The 19530-nt window shown below is 48.7% G+C and overlaps 1 protein-coding gene across 1 annotated transcript in view; it reads right to left on the bottom strand.

Moving 5' to 3' along the window:
* LOC146021064 (serine protease 53-like) overlaps positions 1-19530 on the bottom strand; it is a 57962-nt gene that overhangs the window by 14030 nt on the left and 24402 nt on the right. The window contains exons 6-8 of the mRNA XM_083154865.1: positions 5876-6080; positions 2912-3183; positions 637-806 (exon numbers count right to left, since the gene is read on the bottom strand). Coding sequence (XP_083010991.1) covers positions 637-806; positions 2912-3183; positions 5876-6080 — 647 coding nt within the window. The remainder of the gene's footprint in view (positions 1-636; positions 807-2911; positions 3184-5875; positions 6081-19530) is intronic.

The following is a 19530-nucleotide window of genomic DNA, read 5'->3' on the forward strand; positions in this document are numbered from 1 at the left end:
CACGTCGCCTTGCGGGGAGTTGACTAAGTCCCATGAGACATTGCACAAGAGGTCAGAGGCTGAGAGGATTGTGCTGAGCTCTGCTTGGTGGAGCTCATCATATGCTTCTCAGGCCCATGGAGGACAGCAGCAGCGGCCTCATCATGGGAGGGTTTTTAATTATTTATGTTTATATTAATTCCCCTCCCCCTGCAGTTACCCAATGACCAAGTTTATACTGCTTTCACTTTGTGTTTTGACAGTGTAATATTCTCCCGTACAGTTTGCAGCCAGTAATGACAAGTGGGAGGAGGCCCCCCTGTCTAAAGTGCCCCGGGCCCCCCCCAAAGGATTAATCCAGCCCTGGTGCACCTGTACAAAACCACTGTGGAGGTAGTGACCCCTTAGTCTAGGGACACTACAACCTCTTGCCAGCTATGCCTTTTAGACCGTGTAATATGATTTATCCTGTGACCCTATAAAAATGTATCCTTATTAGTGCACCACACGTGGGCTTCACTGAATGATGTGAGCCCAATATAACGTATGTCCATATGGAAATTGTGTTGTGAGGTGGGGGCAATGTACGACCCCCGGAGAAACATGCCACATGCTGATTGAGTAAATATTTCTAGAATAGGCACCCACAGAACCCACCTGGCAGGCGTCTTTGCCCCCGGCTTGATACCCAGCACATATTTGGCCATTCTGGATAATGGGCTCGGAGACCCGGGCTGCTGAGTCTTGGTGGTACATCTGGTCACAGGACTCCTTGCTGATGAGTGGAACCATCACCTGCTGAAGGGTCCTGGGGTAAGGTAAGCTCACTGTGGGGACACAAGTGACATCAGTGGCCATTGCAGAGTGTGTCTTATCCAACAACATAGAAACAGCTCAGTAAAATAAAAGTATGAATATTTATTTTTTTATATACATATTTGTTGGCTCATAAACAGGAGACTCTTTGACTGCAAATACATGCTGGGCTCATGCCTGGTATATATGCTCAGTGAGGAAATGAGGCTAGAGGTGTAGGGAGGAGCGAGGATGAGATGGGGCTGGAGATGTAAGGAGGAGCAGTGAGGAAATGATACTGGAGGAGTAGGGAGATGCTGGGATGAGATGAGGCTGGAGATGTAGGGAGGAGCGGTGTGGAAATGAGACTGGAGGTGTAGGGAGGAGCGAGGATGAGATGGGGCTGGAGATGTAAGGAGGAGCAGTGAGGAAATGATACTGGAGGAGTAGGGAGATGCTGGGATGAGATGAAGCTGGAGCTGTAGGGAGGAGAGGTGTGGAAATGAGACTGGGAGGTGTAGGGAGGAGCTGGGATGATATGAGGCTGGAGATGTAGGGAGGAGCGGTGAGGAAATGAGACTGGAGGAGTGGGGAGATGCTGGGATGAGATGAGGCTGAAGGTGTAGGGAGGAGAGGTGTGGACATGAGACTGGAGGTGTAGGGAGGAGCAGTGAGGAGATGAGGCTGAAGGTGCAGGGAGGAGCAGTTAGAAAATGCGTCTGGAGGTGTAAGGAGGAGCGGGGATGAAATTAGGCTGGAGGTGTAGGGAGGAGCGGTGTGGAAATAAGGCTGGAGGTGTAGGGATGAACAGTAAGGAGAATAGGCTGGAGGTGTAGGGAGGAGCAGTGAGGTAATGAGGCTGGAGATGTACAAAGGAGAGGTGAGGAAATGAGATTGTAGGTGTAGGGAGAAGCAGTGAGATGAGGCTGGAGGTGTAGGGAGGAGCAGTGAGGAGATGAAGCAGGTGGTGTAGGGAAGAGATGAGGCTGGAGGTGCTGGGAGGAGATGTGAGGAAATTAAGCTGGAGGTGTAGGGGGGAGAGGTGAGGAGATGAGGTTGGAGGTAAAGTGAGGAGCGGTGAATAAATTAGGCTGGAGGTGTAGGGAGGAGTGGTAAGGAGATATGGCTGGAAATGTTGGGAGGAGAGGTGAAGAAATGAGGCTGGAGGTGTCGGGAGGACAGGTGAGGAAATTAGGCTGGATGTATAGGGAGGAGCATTCAGGAAATGAGGCTGGAGATGTAGGGAGGAGTGGGGATGAGATGAGGCTGGAGCTTTAGTGAAAAGCAGTGATTTGATGAGGCTGGAGGTGTAGTGAGGAGGGGTGAGGAGATGCGGCTAGATGTGTCGGTAGGAGATGTGAGGAAATGAGGATGGTGAAGAAGCAGTGAGGACATGAGGTTGGAGGTATAGTGAGGAGCAGTGAAGAAATTGGGCTGGAGGTGTAGGGAGGAGTGGTAAGGAGATATGGCTGGAGGTGTCGGGAGGACAGGTGAGGAAATGAGGCTGGAGGTGTAGAGAGGAGAAGTGAGGAGATGAGGCTGGAGGTGTAGGGAGGTGAGGTGAGGAAATTAGGTTAGAGCTGTATGGTGTAGCAGTGAGGAAATGAGACTGGAGGTGTAGGGGGGAGTGGGGAGGAGAAGAGGGTGGAGGTGTAGAGAGGAGCATTGAGGAAATTAGGTTGGAGGTGTAGAGAGGAACGAGGAGGAGAAGAGGGTGTAGGTGTAGAGAGGAGTGGTGAGGAAACCAATAAAGGGTGATTTTATCAAATACTATTTGTGGCTATCCCCCCCCCCAAAAAAAAAAAATAAAAAAAAAAAATATATATAATAATAATAATGGCAAATATTTCCGATCTCCCCACTGGCAGCAGAATCTCCCATAGGTTTCTATATGGTATACAATGCTGCCAGGTTTATCAAATTCCAGTAGTATCGTGCCCAGGTGATCAATGATAAATCGCCCCGAAGACTCCAATAAAGCCACACATAGATAATACTTTCTTACAGATAGTCACCATACGAGGGATTATTGCCTTTAGGCATAGAGTAAGTAGGGACATGGCTACTGCCCACCCACAGTGCATGGAACGGGACAAGAACACAAGAATAACGAATGAGTGACCATTATGAGCTTTACCTCCGGATTGTAAGGATCCCCATCCAGTGACCCAGCAGCTCATGCCTGGTGGGAAGACCATGGAGGCCGGTGGGACACACACGGGGAGAATGTACTTGGTGTAGGTGATAGGTCTTGAGAGCCGCAACAGAGCGATGTCTCCACTAGATCCAGGACCGCTGTACTGCGGGTTAATGATGACACTGTTCACTTTCTCTGTATTCTCATTTAAACTTGATACATACAACTGGTAAGCCCCCAGCTTAATGGTGTATGGATCCGGTGACGTTGTGCTGGAAGATAACCACAGATCATACAATTCATCATGAGTTATGGACTGGAGCTTTCTGACATAATGCTAATTATATTCTAATCCGAGGAAGCAGAGCTGACAATCTGGGGGAAATTTAATAGGGTCCGAATTTGTGACTTTTGCGATAAAATCGCAAAAAAAATGCCAAAATTTTACTTTACCAGAAATTCGCACATTTTATAGGGTGTGATTTGCGGGGGGAAAAAATCCCACTTTTTGCCGCAAATTTGCACATTTTGAAGAATTTTTAGTCACACTTCAATTCGCATCCTGATGTTTTCCCATTATAAAGTATACAACTCGCAAATTTAATGGAATGCGATTTTTGGTAAACGTTGCTAAAATTCGCAAAAAAAATAGACCAGGTTCTGACAGGTGAATTTAACAAAACCATGCACAGAACATTGAGATCTGTGAATGGTTCTGTGTTAAAATATGTGTAAAAGTTAAAAAAATAATAATAATAATTTCCTGGGGTTCCCCCTCCTGAGCAAAACCTCATTGAGCCGGACCTGGTTCCAAAAATACGGGGGACAAAAAGCGTAGGAGTCCCCTGTATTTCTGAAACCAGCCCCTAACTCTTGGACCGGTCCTGGTTCCAAAAATATGGGGGACAAAAAAACTGGGGACCCCCGTATTTTGTAACCAGCACCGGGCACCAACAGCCCGCAGCTGTGGGAATTTGCGAATTTGCTGCAAAAAGTGCGATTTCGGACAGTTTTTGGGATTTTATCTCAAAAATCCCAAATTCACCTTCTGTAGGGAGAAGGTAAAACGGTACTTGTTTCCTAGCACGGCCACAACGATCATGATCGTGGGCATCGTGAGGAAAAATCGGGGGCATGCACTAAAAAATCGGGTGCGATGGTACCGACGCGATGCCCGCGATTTCCCCATAGTGAACACTGTTAAATGCCTCAATTTACCCGCGATGCCCCTGATTTCCCATAGGAATCAATGTTAAATGGCTAAATTTACCAAAATCATCATAGGGAACAATGGTAAATGGGCCAGAAAACCCAAAAAACACCAATGTCCCCCCAAAAGTAGTTGACGCCACCCCACGATCAACGCAAACCCGAAGCGTGGCGAGCGCAGCGAGCCCGTGAGGGGCGGCGGTACGCGTCCTCCGACCTTTTCATACCCCCACTATCCATGTCGGTGTGGAGTTGAGAATAGAATAGTGTGGCAAGCGCAGCGAGCCACCGTGCCCGAAGCGTGGCGAGCGCAGCGAGCCTCGTGAGGGGACGCGGATACTTGTGAAGCCTGCGAAGGGACGTGTTTACCTGTGAAGGTATCCGTGTCCCCTGTTCCCTATGGGGAAACAGGGGACGTCCATTGTTCCCTATGGGTAAATCGGGGGCATCGCGTCTGGACCATTTAAGCCTTTTTTAGCCGCATACGACACGACCGACGTGATATTAACTTTTTTCAATGCATTTCAATGGGAAAATCGGGGGCATCGCGTCGGTCGCGTCGCAGACCACTAAAAATGACACCCGATGGCCGCGATTGTGGCCGTGCTAGGAAACAAGTACCGGTAAAACTGTGGACTGGGGCCTTGCCTGGAGAGACTTCCACTGGTCCTTATGGTTCTACCCTGCAACCTCACAGTCAGAAATCCGCATTCACACACTTTTATACGGTGTCCATGTTGACATTTGTAGTCCGACACAAAAAAAGCAAAAACGAATGTCAACATTTTGCTTGTGTCGACCTTTTTTCTATTTTGACCTAATGTCCGTCGACCTTTTTACTGTTGACAAGTTGATAAATACCCCTGTATTACTTTTCAGTTGTTACAAGACAGTTACCACCAAGCCGCCATGGTAGATAATACATCATTGCATTGCTATGGTAACTGTTGGGAATGATGTGTGTGTCCAGGTGTTGATTTCCAAATACTAGTAAGGAAGTGTGTTGGTTTATTGATGGATAGTATTTACAGTCGTACTCACTGTTACATGCACACTAGTAGCAGAGTGTGTCTCTGTAATCATTTCACCTGGGTAGCAGGCTTTGTCCGCTGTTTGTTCCTGACGAAGCCTGCTACGCAGGTGAAACCCGTAGACGATCACAGAGACACCAATCCCCTCCTGCACTGTGCTACACTTACACTACGATTTCCCCCACACGGCTGTGAATGTATATCTACCATAAACATCCATTTGCAGATTTGGGTGCGGAGCAAAATCATTCAAAGGTGGCTGACCATCCGATGACATCTCCAGCGCACGCAAATGTAAGACACCTCTATGTTGTCATTTGCAAGCGCCTTGTGTGGGAAGCGGGCGGGCAGCTGACATTCATTGGCATCAGCTGCCCCCCCCCCCTCGCACCCGTGTCACCGGCCATTTGAATGGGAATGCCCAGCATGGGAACGTGCATGAAATGCTGGGCGTTCCCATAAGCTCTGCCTCCGCCGCCACCCCACGCCCCCCGTCCGCACTGCTAGGTGTGAGTGGCACGGTGAACATGCAGTTCGCCACGCCTGCTCGCACCCAGCGTCTGCACATGCACATATATAAGATAAGATGTATCGGGATCTCCTGTCTCAGGTTATGATAGAGCTGAGATGTGTCACATGTGCCCATGGTAACCAATCAACTTCTTCCTGTCATTGTATAGGCAAATGCTAGCTGGATGTGTGCAGGGATAGATTACACACTCACACTTCAAAGCAATGTGCGGCGGTCATCACCCATTGTTTGGAGATCAGGGACGCTCCGCAAATGTGGCGCCCATTGTACAACAGGCTGGCCTGCCAGGGCCAGGTGCCTTCCTCTGCATCTGTGCCCCCCACTATTCTGTTGGAGACCCACGGAGCGCCGCAGACTGGGGGCATCGGCTGGTCAGGTATTACCAGTGTCGGGCAAACTGGGAAAGAAAAGAGACAAATACACTGTTATTAATATTATTATTTCCGGATGTCACGGGGTCATAGAGCTGCACAATAATAACAGTATAACATACATACTACACTGCAAAATAACAAATCTAACCTTGGAAACTATACACGGCGCACCAAAAATGGTACACAGAGCACGGCACGTGGTGCCCCATACATGTTACACAGGGAACGCCACATGGCACACCACACATGTTACACAGGGCACGGCACACATGTTACACAGGGAACGCCACATGGCACACCACACATGTTACACAGGGAACGCCACATGGCACACCACACATGTTACACAGGGCACGGCACACATGTTACACAGGGAACGCCACATGGCACACCACACATGTTACACAGGGAACGCCACATGGAACACCACACATGTTACACAGGGCACGGCACACATTGCACCATACATGTCACACAGGGCATGCCACATGTCACATCATACATGTTACACAGGGCACGCCACATGTCACATCATACATGTTACACAGGGCACGCCACATGTCGCACCATACATGTTACACAGGGCACGCCACATGTCGCACCATACATGTTACACAGGGCACGGCACACATTGCACCATACATGTCACACAGGGCATGCCACATGTCACATCATACATGTTACACAGGGCACGCCACATGTCGCACCATACATGTTACACAGGGAATGGCACACCATACATGTTACACAGGGAACGCCACATGGCACACCACACATGTTACACAGGGCACGGCACACATGTTACACAGGGAACGCCACATGGCACACCACACATGTTACACAGGGAACGCCACATGGCACACCACACATGTTACACAGGGCACGGCACACATGTTACACAGGGAACGCCACATGGCACACCACACATGTTACACAGGGAACGCCACATGGAACACCACACATGTTACACAGGGCACGGCACACATTGCACCATACATGTCACACAGGGCATGCCACATGTCACATCATACATGTTACACAGGGCACGCCACATGTCACATCATACATGTTACACAGGGCACGCCACATGTCGCACCATACATGTTACACAGGGCACGCCACATGTCGCACCATACATGTTACACAGGGCACGGCACACATTGCACCATACATGTCACACAGGGCATGCCACATGTCACATCATACATGTTACACAGGGCACGCCACATGTCGCACCATACATGTTACACAGGGAATGGCACACCATACATGTTACACAGGGCACGGCACATGTCACATCATACATGTTACACAGGGCACGGCACATGTCGCACCATACATGTTACACAGGGCACGGCACATGTCACATCATACATGTTACACAGGGCACGGCACATGTCGCACCATACATGTTACACAGGGAACGCCACATGGCACACCACACATGTTACACAGGGCACGGCACGTGGTGCCCCATACATGTCACACAGGGCACGCCACATGTCACATCATACATGTTACACAGGGCACGGCACATGTCACACCATACATGTCACACAGGGCACGCCACATGTCACATCATACATGTTACACAGGGCACGGCACATGTCACACCATACATGTCACACAGGGCACGCCACATGTCGCACCATACATGTTACACAGGGAATGGCACACCATACATGTTACACAGGGCACGCCACATGTTGCACCATACATGTTACACAGGGAACGCCACATGTCGCACCATACATGTTACACAGGGCACAGCACATGTCACACCATACATGTCACACAGGGCACGCCACATGTCACATCATACATGTTACACAGGGCACGCCACATGTCGCACCATACATGTTACACAGGGCACGCCACATGTCGCACCATACATGTTACACAGGGAACGCCACATGGAACACCACACATGTTACACAGGGCACGGCACACATTGCACCATACATGTCACACAGGGCACGCCACATGTCACATCATACATGTTACACAGGGCACGGCACATGTCACACCATACATGTCACACAGGGCACTCCACATGTCACATCATACATGTTACACAGGGCACGGCACATGTCGCACCATACATGTTACACAGGGCACGGCACACAGTGCACCATACATGTCACACAGGGCACGCCACATGTCACATCATACATGTTACACAGGGCACAGCACATGTCACACCATACATGTCACACAGGGCACTCCACATGTCGCACCATACATGTTACACAGGGCACGCCACATGTCGCACCATACATGTTACACAGGGAATGGCACATGTCGCACCATACATGTTACACAGGGAATGGCACATGTCGCACCATACATGTCACACAGGGCACGCCACATGTCGCACCATACATGTTACACAGGGCACGCCACATGTCGCACCATACATGTCACACAGGGCACGCCACATGTCGCACCATACATGTCACACAGGGCATGCCACATGTCACATCATACATGTTACACAGGGAACGCCACATGTCGCACCATACATGTTACACAGGGCACAGCACATGTCACACCATACATGTCACACAGGGCACGCCACATGTCACATCATACATGTTACACAGGGCACGCCACATGTCACACCATACATGTTACACAGGGCACGCCACATGTCGCACCATACATGTTACACAGGGAACGCCACATGGAACACCACACATGTTACACAGGGCACGGCACACATTGCACCATACATGTCACACAGGGCACGCCACATGTCACATCATACATGTTACACAGGGCACGCCACATGTCACACCATACATGTCACACAGGGCACTCCACATGTCACATCATACATGTTACACAGGGCACGGCACATGTCGCACCATACATGTTACACAGGGCACGGCACACAGTGCACCATACATGTCACACAGGGCACGCCACATGTCACATCATACATGTTACACAGGGCACAGCACATGTCACACCATACATGTCACACAGGGCACTCCACATGTCGCACCATACATGTTACACAGGGCACGCCACATGTCGCACCATACATGTTACACAGGGAATGGCACATGTCGCACCATACATGTTACACAGGGAATGGCACATGTCGCACCATACATGTCACACAGGGCACGCCACATGTCGCACCATACATGTTACACAGGGCACGCCACATGTCGCACCATACATGTCACACAGGGCACGCCACATGTCGCACCATACATGTCACACAGGGCATGCCACATGTCACATCATACATGTTACACAGGGAATGGCACATGTCGCACCATACATGTCACACAGGGAATGGCACATGTCGCACCATACATGTTACACAGGGCACGCCACATGTCGCACCATACATGTTACACAGGGCACGCCACATGTCGCACCATACATGTTACACAGGGCACGCCACATGTCGCACCATACATGTTACACAGGGCACGCCACATGTCGCACCATACATGTTACACAGGGCATGGCACATGTCGCACCATACATGTTACACAGGGAATGGCACATGTCGCACCATACATGTCACACAGGGCACGCCACATGTCGCACCATACATGTTGCACAGGGCACGCCACATGTCGCACCATACATGTTACACAGGGCACGCCACATGTCGCACCATACATGTTACACAGGGCACGCCACATGTCGCACCATACATGTTACACAGGGAATGGCACATGTCGCACCATACATGTTACACAGGGAATGGCACATGTCGCACCATACATGTTACACAGGGAATGGCACATGTCGCACCATACATGTCACACAGGGCACGCCACATGTCGCACCATACATGTTACACAGGGCACGCCACATGTCGCACCATACATGTCACACAGGGCATGGCACACCATACATGTCACACAAGGCACGGCACATGGCACACCGTAAATGTTACACAGGAAACAGTACATGGTGCACCATACATGTTACACTGGGCATGGCACATGGCGCACCAGGGCGCACCATAGATATTACACAGGGAACATCACATGGTGCACCATACATGTCACATAGGGAATGGCACATGGTGCACCATATATGTGACACTGGGCATGGCACATGGCACACCATGGCGCACTATAGATGTTACATAGGGCAAGGCACATGGTGCACCATAGATGTTACACAGGGCAAGGCACATGGCGCACCATACTTGTTACACAAGACATGGCACATGGCGTGCCATACATGTTACACAGGGCAAGGCACATGGCGCACCATACTTGTTACACAAGGCACGGCACATGGCACACCATATATGTTACACAAGACATGGCACATGGCACACCATACATGTTACACAAGAAATGGCACATGGCGCACCATACATGTTACACAGCTTTACATGAGAGAACGTGGATCTCTACGTGGAAGTTGTTCTCCATATAACATATGTGCACTGAGCTGTGCACATATTCCCCACTGAATCAATATTTGGTGGCTGACGGCAATTAAGGTCACAAAGTGCCCACTCACCTACCTGAGGTAACTGAAGTTTATTTGAGGAATCAGCCCTGGTGGATATCTTTCACACCAACATTGAACTACCCGTGGGCTATATATTTATATATACATTGGACCATTATACCTTTAGTGAGGAACCACATCCCCAACAACCCATTGTGTGGTCATCCAATCAAACCGCTGTATTTCTGCCCCTGATGAAGTCATCATTATGACGAAACGCGTTGGGATAACCACATTGCTGTATTGATTCCAATGTCAACACGCTAAAAGGATTCCACATTGATGATTTACTGAACTGTATCCAAAAATTCTGTATGCATAAGGCTATGCTCAGGGCAACTTTTATTAAATATTACTTGAACGTATTCGAGGTAATGGGAAACTGGAGAAGTAACACATCTATGTATATATCCCCTGGTATATTTCCCTGTCATACCTTATGCTGCCGGCATTGTAGAACATTACAGCAGCCACCTGTGTAATACATTATAACAGAGGGATACAGGTCCGCCCTGTACTGTAACCTGTGCCTGAGTCCCTAATCTCCCAGGCAGACAGTGTGACGCTCCCCGGTGTCCCCTGAGGTGATGCAGGGATATACAGAGGCTGGCAGCTCCTGCATGTCTGCTCCTGTGCAGCACCTGTGGGATCACCTGTGCAGCATCGCTCTGCAGCTCTCACCTCGGCTGCCTGATGCTGTACGCTTCCATTGCCAGCAGGTGGCAGCAGTATGTTATCCCTTTAAATATAAATGCTGCTATTTGATGTTGTTGTCACGGATTATCACACTTAAGCCACACTTTTATCATTTGAGGAGCCGCCTTGTGAGTAGAGTGCAAGGGATTATTGTACCATCGCTACACACACTACATAAACTCACTCACCATAATGATCAATGAGCAAGTGATCCCTACATGTGAGCCTGCAGCCCTTGTCATGGAATCCCATGTCCTGTCACTCAGAGCTAAACCTGGTACCTGCCACTGGTGTATGTATAATAGGTGCAGTGAGTGCAGTGCAAACGGCCCATACAGCGCCCACACTGGCACACTCACTGTGCCCAGTGGTATGCTGCTGAGAAATATCGTTTGATTGACATGGCTGCTGAGCTGAGCAATGGGATGTACTAGTCACAGGCCATGTAATATTCCAGATTTGGGTGAGGTGTGTCCAAACTGACATGTAAATTGCAGTGTAAGAACTAAGATAGCTGTCCATCACAAGACGCACCTTACTGTAACCTCAAGCGCTGATTATTTTTTGTCCACCTGTGTCTCAATCACGGTGACCAGCAGTGCTCAGGTGGCTTACTCTACCCTACCATATGACTGGCTGTGGCTTGCCATGTGTTTCCCCCCTCCCTGCTCTCCCATCTGCTGTCTGTGTGTCAACCCCCCCCCCACTCCATCCCACCTAACTGCTGGCTGTGTCTTCAACCCCCGCTCTCACACCCATTGGCTATCAGCTTGTCAGCGTCAGTGTGTCAGCTTCTGTGTGTCAGTGTCTGTATGTCAGTATGCCAACTTCTTTGTATCAGTGTCTGTCTGTCAGTATGTCAGCTTCTGTGTGTCAGTGTCTGTCTGTCAGTATGCCAGCTCCTGTGTGTCAGTGTCTGTCTATCAATGTGTCAGCATCAGTGTGTCAGCATCAGTGTATTAGCATTGTGGTCAGTGTCTGTCTGTCAATGTGTCAGCTTCTGTGTGTCAGTGTCTGTCTGTCTGTCAGTATGCCAGATTCTGTGTGTCAGTGTCTGTCTATCAATGTGTCAGCATCAGTGTGTCAGCGTCAGTGAATTAACATTGTGTTAGTGTCCATCTGTCAATGTATAAGCATCTTTGTGTCAGTGTCTGTCAGTTTGTCAGCATCTGTGTCAGTGTCTTGTAACAGGCTGCGTTTAACAAGGACAGTTAGAGGTTGGTTGGCTGACACTTTATCTCCATCCTCTATCACTCTCCTCGGCTTCGTACATAGACCCTATAACAGAAGTGCAGAAGGCAGGAGCCACTCACCAGTCAGGAGGAGGATGAGCAGGGGACGGCGGATGCTGATCATGGTCCGTATCTCTGGGTCCTTTGTCCTGGCAGCTCCCCGGGTGCGGGTTGGGACTAGGTTCCTGAATGCTCCCAGCTGCCCGGTTGCAGCTCATATAGTCTCGCATCTCCCATTGTCTGAGAGCAGGTCCCGGGCCTGGGAATGCGGGTGGACCAGTTTCCGGAGCCCTGAGGGATGGAAGTTTTCTCCGTTTCATCTTCTACACATTAAAGATGGATATTTACAAACAATAACCCGGCACGTGGCCACAGGCAGAGTAGTAGCGGTGCTGGATTATCACTCCCTCCATTGTTCTACATGTCATGGGCAGCATTAGTCAGTGACGGGAGACATACAGAGGATTCCGTCCTTCATACCTAATTATCCGAGCCATAAGAGAGCAATTACTGAGCACTTAGGTTCCTGATCATTATTATATGTTAAACAAACAGACCTGCCACCTGTGGCCAATACACTGAGAGGCCAAAAACACAAGATCTCCGCTAAGGAACATTCCAGGAACGTGACTGAATAAATACGTAACTGTCCCAGGAATGATGCGCGGCTGGGAGAGCGGGGGGCGCTCATTGTGGAACAGAGAGCTGGCCATGAACCCACACTATGGGCAAAACGGGTCACTAAGAAGAGCTGGGATCAAATGATCAAGTGATCAATCAGTGAAAAGAACCGGATCTTTTGCACGGGACGTCGGCTCGCTTTGAAAAAAGGTGTAATTTGATAATAACGAAGCATAATTTGTTTTACAATTATTTATTGCCATTTTCTTTTACTTTTTTTTTTTTTGTAAACAGTGAGCTGAACGAATAAGAACATAAATGACAGAGTAAAACACGGATCGATGGCTGGGTGCAGAATCGCCATCTATGGCAACCATCGATGGCATCTGCACCGATGGCCATCCCTAGCAGCAGCAGCCTTATTATTCCTTCTTTCACTTGCAGTCACAGCACTGTACTCAGTCTCCTGAGTTAATACATGTCAGCTGCCACAGGTGGCAGTGCTGAACTCAGTCTCCGGAGTCAGTACATGTCAGCTGCCACAGGTGGCAGTGCTGAGCTCAGGCAAATGCATTGTAATGAAAAACGAAACTGAAAGTAAAAGAACGACGGGTCACTCTTTTATGGCATCCGTCCAAAAGATCCGCTTTGTTCGCGAACGACCCATCTCTAACCCACAGTCATGGCAAACAGGGAGGCATCGCTCATTGGCGTGTCATATTGCAAAGCCACGCCCCTTTCCCCAAGGCAATGACCCCATTTTGGACTGAACTCCACTAGTCAGTAAGGTAATGCCACAGTTGGGCGATATGATTACAGTGGTCCCTGAAGCTGGGGCATTAAGCCCCACAATTAGTAAGCCCTGGCCAAGTCCTTGGGAAGCCAATAAAGCCCCTTCTTTTAGGGCACCTAAGGGCCCAGTGCAGTGGATGATGACATTATTACCATGAAGTGTAAAAGTAAGAATTCATAATGTGTTTTACAGGTCCCAGCAAGCCTCCCCATGCTGGTACTTTGAGATCTACAAGTATTTGTATTCAAGGCATTAAATGGTTCGCTGGTACCTGCAGTTCCACCTGTAAAATAAATATTACAATAAAGACAGAACACACACCATGAAAGTAAAGTTTTATTAACCACCCATGCACATTTACATGCACATGCAAATACTAACCAACATCCTAGGTAGCACTACAGTCCTCTTCTCCAGTAGAATCTATAGGGTACCTGTAAAAATAATAATAATACTCACCTAATCCAGGGTAGATCGGTCCTCTTTAGTCCAGGGGATAAAAAACAAACAAACTGCAATGTCGCAATACACAGTGGGAGCAGATTATATTTACTGGCCAGAGAGTGCAGATGACAAGTGTCCAGGGATATTGGAGCCTGTACAATGTCAAAGCAGATGCAAATAAGAACTTTCATTTCATAGCAAGACTGTAGAGCTGAGTCTGAGTCATATGCAAAGTGACTGTAGTTGCTGGATGCCATAGATGCCTGATTTACTACATTATGCTGATGCTTGTAGCCGCTCCATCCTGTCTTCCCATTTACAGCCACAACCATTGCTCGCATCAGGCCCTTTCTCTCACAGAGCGCAACTAAGCTGATCATCCACTCACTGGTCATCTCACGGCTTGACTACTGTAATGCTCTCCTCACCGGCCTCGCTCAATCCCAACTGGCTCCTCTTCAATCTGTCCTCAACTCTGCAGCCAGGCTTATCTTCCTCTCCCGCCACTCTAATTCTGCCACTCCCCTTCAACAAAATATGCACTGGCTCCCATTCCCCTACAGAATCCTCTTCAAACACCTCACACTCACATACAGGGCCATCTCTAATTCCATTGCTCCATATATCTCTAACCTCATCTCCATTCATACACCCTCCCGCCCTCTATGGTCGGCTGATGACTGTCGTCTCTCCTCCACCCTGATCACTGCTTCCCATGCTAGAGTACAGGACTTTGCCCGTGCTGCACCCCTTCAGTGGAACGCACTCCCTCGCTCCATTAGACTTTTCCCTGACCTTGCAAAGCTTCAAACAGGCACTGAAAACTCACCTATTCATCAAAGCGTACCCTTCCACTGCATAAACCAGCTGGTTCTCCGACCCCTTGACTGTTTACATCCTGCTATCTAGCCACCACCCACTTGCTTGCACCTCTTGTAATCTGTCTGTCTCCCCTTCCTACTAGATTGTATGCTCCTCAGAGCAGGGCCCTCTTCCCTCCTGTTGTTAAAGCCCATTTCTCTTCACATGTCACTCACAGCTCTCCTATACTCCAACACTCAGTGACCATCTTCATACTCATCTTCATCATTGGCCTCAAGCCTCTAGTTGTATGTTGATTGAGTCCTCACTACTTATATCCAAGCTGTAATGTGTATCGATCTGTGGCGCTCTTTATTTGTACTCTACTTTTGTTATTTATTCAATGTTATGCCAAGTTTTGTCTCCCTGTATTGTTCCTTTGTACGGCGCTGCGAAACACTTGTGGCGCCTTATAAATAAAATTATAATAATAATAATAATAATAACCACCATCGACTAAAAATAGCATGGAAATCTAACAACACATCCACAATACCAACAGGGGACAGTCAGTCATATAGATCAACTTTACACTGACATGAGGGTCACATAATGTGCACTGCAACCCATCACCGGAGCAGGGTTCCCGGACACTCTTTACCACCCATGCCCCTGAACACATGACATCACACAATGGGGCGGGGGCCTACCAGCGGCACTGAAACTGGCTACAGCTGCTGTTCCAGGCAACCTGCTAACCAGATCATGGGCATAATGGGCATGGCTAAAATAACACAATTAGCGTGGTGTGGCATCTACCTTGACTAAAGGTTTAGGCACTGGGGGTGCAGCGGCATCCCAGCCGCCTCCTTTATGTATTCCAAGCTTACATTGTAATAGGGGAGGGGCAGGCAGACTCTCGCACCAGTGCATAACACATGTAGTGATCAGCAATTAGCAGCATTTACCTTTACTGTATGTAACATCTCCTCGTTCTCCCTGTAAGAGGCTGTGCGCTAATATAAGTAATAAATCATCTCCTCTACACTCACTTCTGTAATTAAGTCCAGCAATATTTGGAATATCATAGTATCAGCGAATGTTTCTCAAGTAAACTTAATTAAATGAAATTACAGATGAGGTTAATTACCCTATTGTGCAAATCACTTTAATAGCAGGATAAGAGAACAATACGTATTAAACAATGGGAATATAGGAACAAGGTTTCATGGGTCTGTGACTAACACAGGAATGGGATCATCACATGGGAGCTGGGGAAGGAATCAGGGGCCTCATTCAGGTTTGCTCAGTAAGCTGCGGACCTGAAACGCCCCCCCGATTCCACTACTGTCCTTCTCCAGCTGCACATCACCACACTGCTGTCCTTCTCCAGCTACACAACACCACACTACTGTCCTTCTCCAGCTACACAACACCACACTACTGTCCTTCTCCAGCTACACAACACCACACTACTGTCCTTCTCCAGCTTCACAGTACCACACTACTGTCCTTCTCCAGCTACACAACACCACACTACTGTCCTTCTCCAGCTACACAAAACCACACTACTGTCCTTCTCCAGCTACACAACACCACACTACTGTCCTTCTCCAGCTACACAACACCACACTACTGTCCTTCTCCAGCTACACAACACCACACTACTGTCCTTCTCCATCTGCACAACACCACACTACTGTCCTTCTCCAGCTACACAACACCGCACTACTGTCCTTCTCCAGCTGCACAACACCACACAACTGTCCTTCTCCAGCTGCACAACACCACACTACTGTCCTTCTCCGGCTGCACAACACCACACTACTGTCCTTCTCCAGCTACACAACACCGCACTACTGTCCTTCTCCAGCTACACAGCACCACACTACTGTCCTTCTCCAGCTACACAACACCGCACTGCTGTCCTTCTCCAGCTACACAACACCGACTACTGTCCTTCTCCAGCTAAACAACACCGCACTACTGTCCTTCTCCAGCTGCACAACACCACACTACTGTCCTTCTCCAGCTGCACAGCACCGCACTACTGTCCTTCTCCAGCTACACAACACCCTACTACCGTCCTTCTCCAGCTACACAACACCACACTATCGTCCTTCTCCAGCTACACAACACCACAATACCCTCCTTCTCCAGCTGCACAACACCACACTACCCTCTTTCTCCAGCTGCACAACACCATACTACTGTCCTTCTCCAGCTACACAACACCACACTAATGTCCTTCTCCAGCTGCACAACACCACACTACTGTCCTTCTCCAGCTGCACAACACCACACTACTGTCCTTTTCCAGCTGCACAACACCACACTACTGTCCTTCTCCAGCTGAACAACACCACACTACTGTCCTTCTCCAGCTGCACAACACCACACAACTGTCCTTCTCCAGCTGAACAACACCACACTACTGTCCTTCTCCAGCTGCACAACACCACACTACTGTCCTTCTCCAGCTGCACAACACCACACTACTGTCCTTCTCCAGCTGCACAACACCACACTACTGTCCTTCTCCAGCTGCACAACACCACACTACTGTCCTTCTCCAGCTACACAACACCACAATACTGTCCTTCTCCAGCTACACAACACCACACTACTGTCCTTCTCCAGCTGCACAACACCACACTACTGTCCTTCTCCAGCTGCACAACACCATACTACTGTCCTATTCCAGCTACACAAAACCGCACGCAGGGGTGGTTTCTGAGTATACAGACCCTCCCCCAGGAATATAAGGGCCCTAACCTGAAAGCTAAGGGTCCTCTCTTTCCATGGGTACAAGAATTTAAAATATCGGACCTGGGGAACCAGATATATCTGACTTCAAAGTAGTGGTCCCCATCCAAGCCTGTTAATTGCGCTTCCCAGTCAGATATTTCAAGTTCTGTCTGACAGTTTTTCTGAGGTATATTCCAAAATCTGTGACTCTCCCCCTTTGATGGACACTAGTAGCTTGTCTCTTCTGTTCCCAGAACCAGAGATATCAGCCTTCCAGCTGCTGGTTCCTGCTCCAGCTCCACACACCTGGTATGTAGTTTTATATTCTCGTTGGCAGATTGCTCTGCCCCCTGAACTCTGATCCCCTAGTCCCCAGTAACATTTGGTAGTTGGGATTCTCTTGTTTTTAATTCCATTTAAAGCTAAGAAATTTATTTCCAGGAACTGGAGATATCTGCAGTCAAACAAGCTGTCCTCTCACCAGAACATTATGAATAATAAGCCCACTCCACTATACACCCCTCCTCTGCATATTAAACATCCTTTACCACCCTGGAAGTTATGTATCAGGGCCCCATTCATTCAGCCCAATGCCCCCTTCTCCCACCATCCATGCAGTAAAGGGGTAATCAGTGGAAATGACTGATCCAGGCCCTACATGCTGAGCGGTTGATATAATACCCCCTACCACCCGTGGGACATCAAAGCTTCCGCTCATAGCACCCCCCACCCCTACCGCTGAAGGATAGGTAGGGGCCCCAATACATTGCTATGCCCAGGGGTCTACACTGCTGTTATGTATGTATGTATATATATGTGTGTGTGTGTGTGTGTGTGTGTGTGTGTATAGTATTATTATTATTTATATACATTTGGTCTATCTATCATACTTTACCTGACCCGGCATATACTGGGTCACCTAAGTGTGAAAATCCTGCGTTTGCCCCTGACACTACTGTGCTATTCCAGGCACTGTACACAACACAACACTACTGTCCTATTACAGCAGCACAAGGCTATCTTAGTACCAACTTTCCTCAAAAGCTAAACATTCCATGAATTGCTAATTTGTCATATTGTGTATTTAATTATTAGAGTTATATGTCACTGCTCTGTGGCAGGCAAGGGTGACTCCCAACTGCCCACCCCCACTGAGAGACACTGGCAGCCTCAGGCGGACATGGGACAGTCCCCCAAAAAAGGGGACTGTCATGCGAAAAGTGGGACAGTTGAGAGTTATGCCGAACACATTTACACACATATATAGTATGGCAGAGACAGCATCGCTCCACATGAGAGTAATGTGGAGGATCCAGACCAGGCGTTGGAGCAGTAGCAGAAGCCAGGTGTGTAATCAGCAGCACCTGTGATCTCCTGATATAAGTGTTTCCAAGGCAGAGGGTAAATGCTCCTGTTGGTGGATTAGCTGCCCAAGCAATAGGCCGGTGTGTGGGATATGGTAGGGACCACTGGAGCAATTGCACGAGTCTGTTATATGCTGTGATTAGCTGTATGATGTGGCCTATAACTACGCTTGCCTGTGCAATTAGTCTGGTATGCTGTAACCTGCTTTACAAAATAAAGACCAAACACTTCATTTGAATCCCCGTGTATGTGATCCTTTTCACAATAGATTAGGGTTAT

This window comes from Crinia signifera, chromosome 7 (assembly GCF_055691185.1).
Source record: "Crinia signifera chromosome 7, ASM5569118v1, whole genome shotgun sequence".
NCBI lineage: Eukaryota > Metazoa > Chordata > Amphibia > Anura > Myobatrachidae > Crinia > Crinia signifera.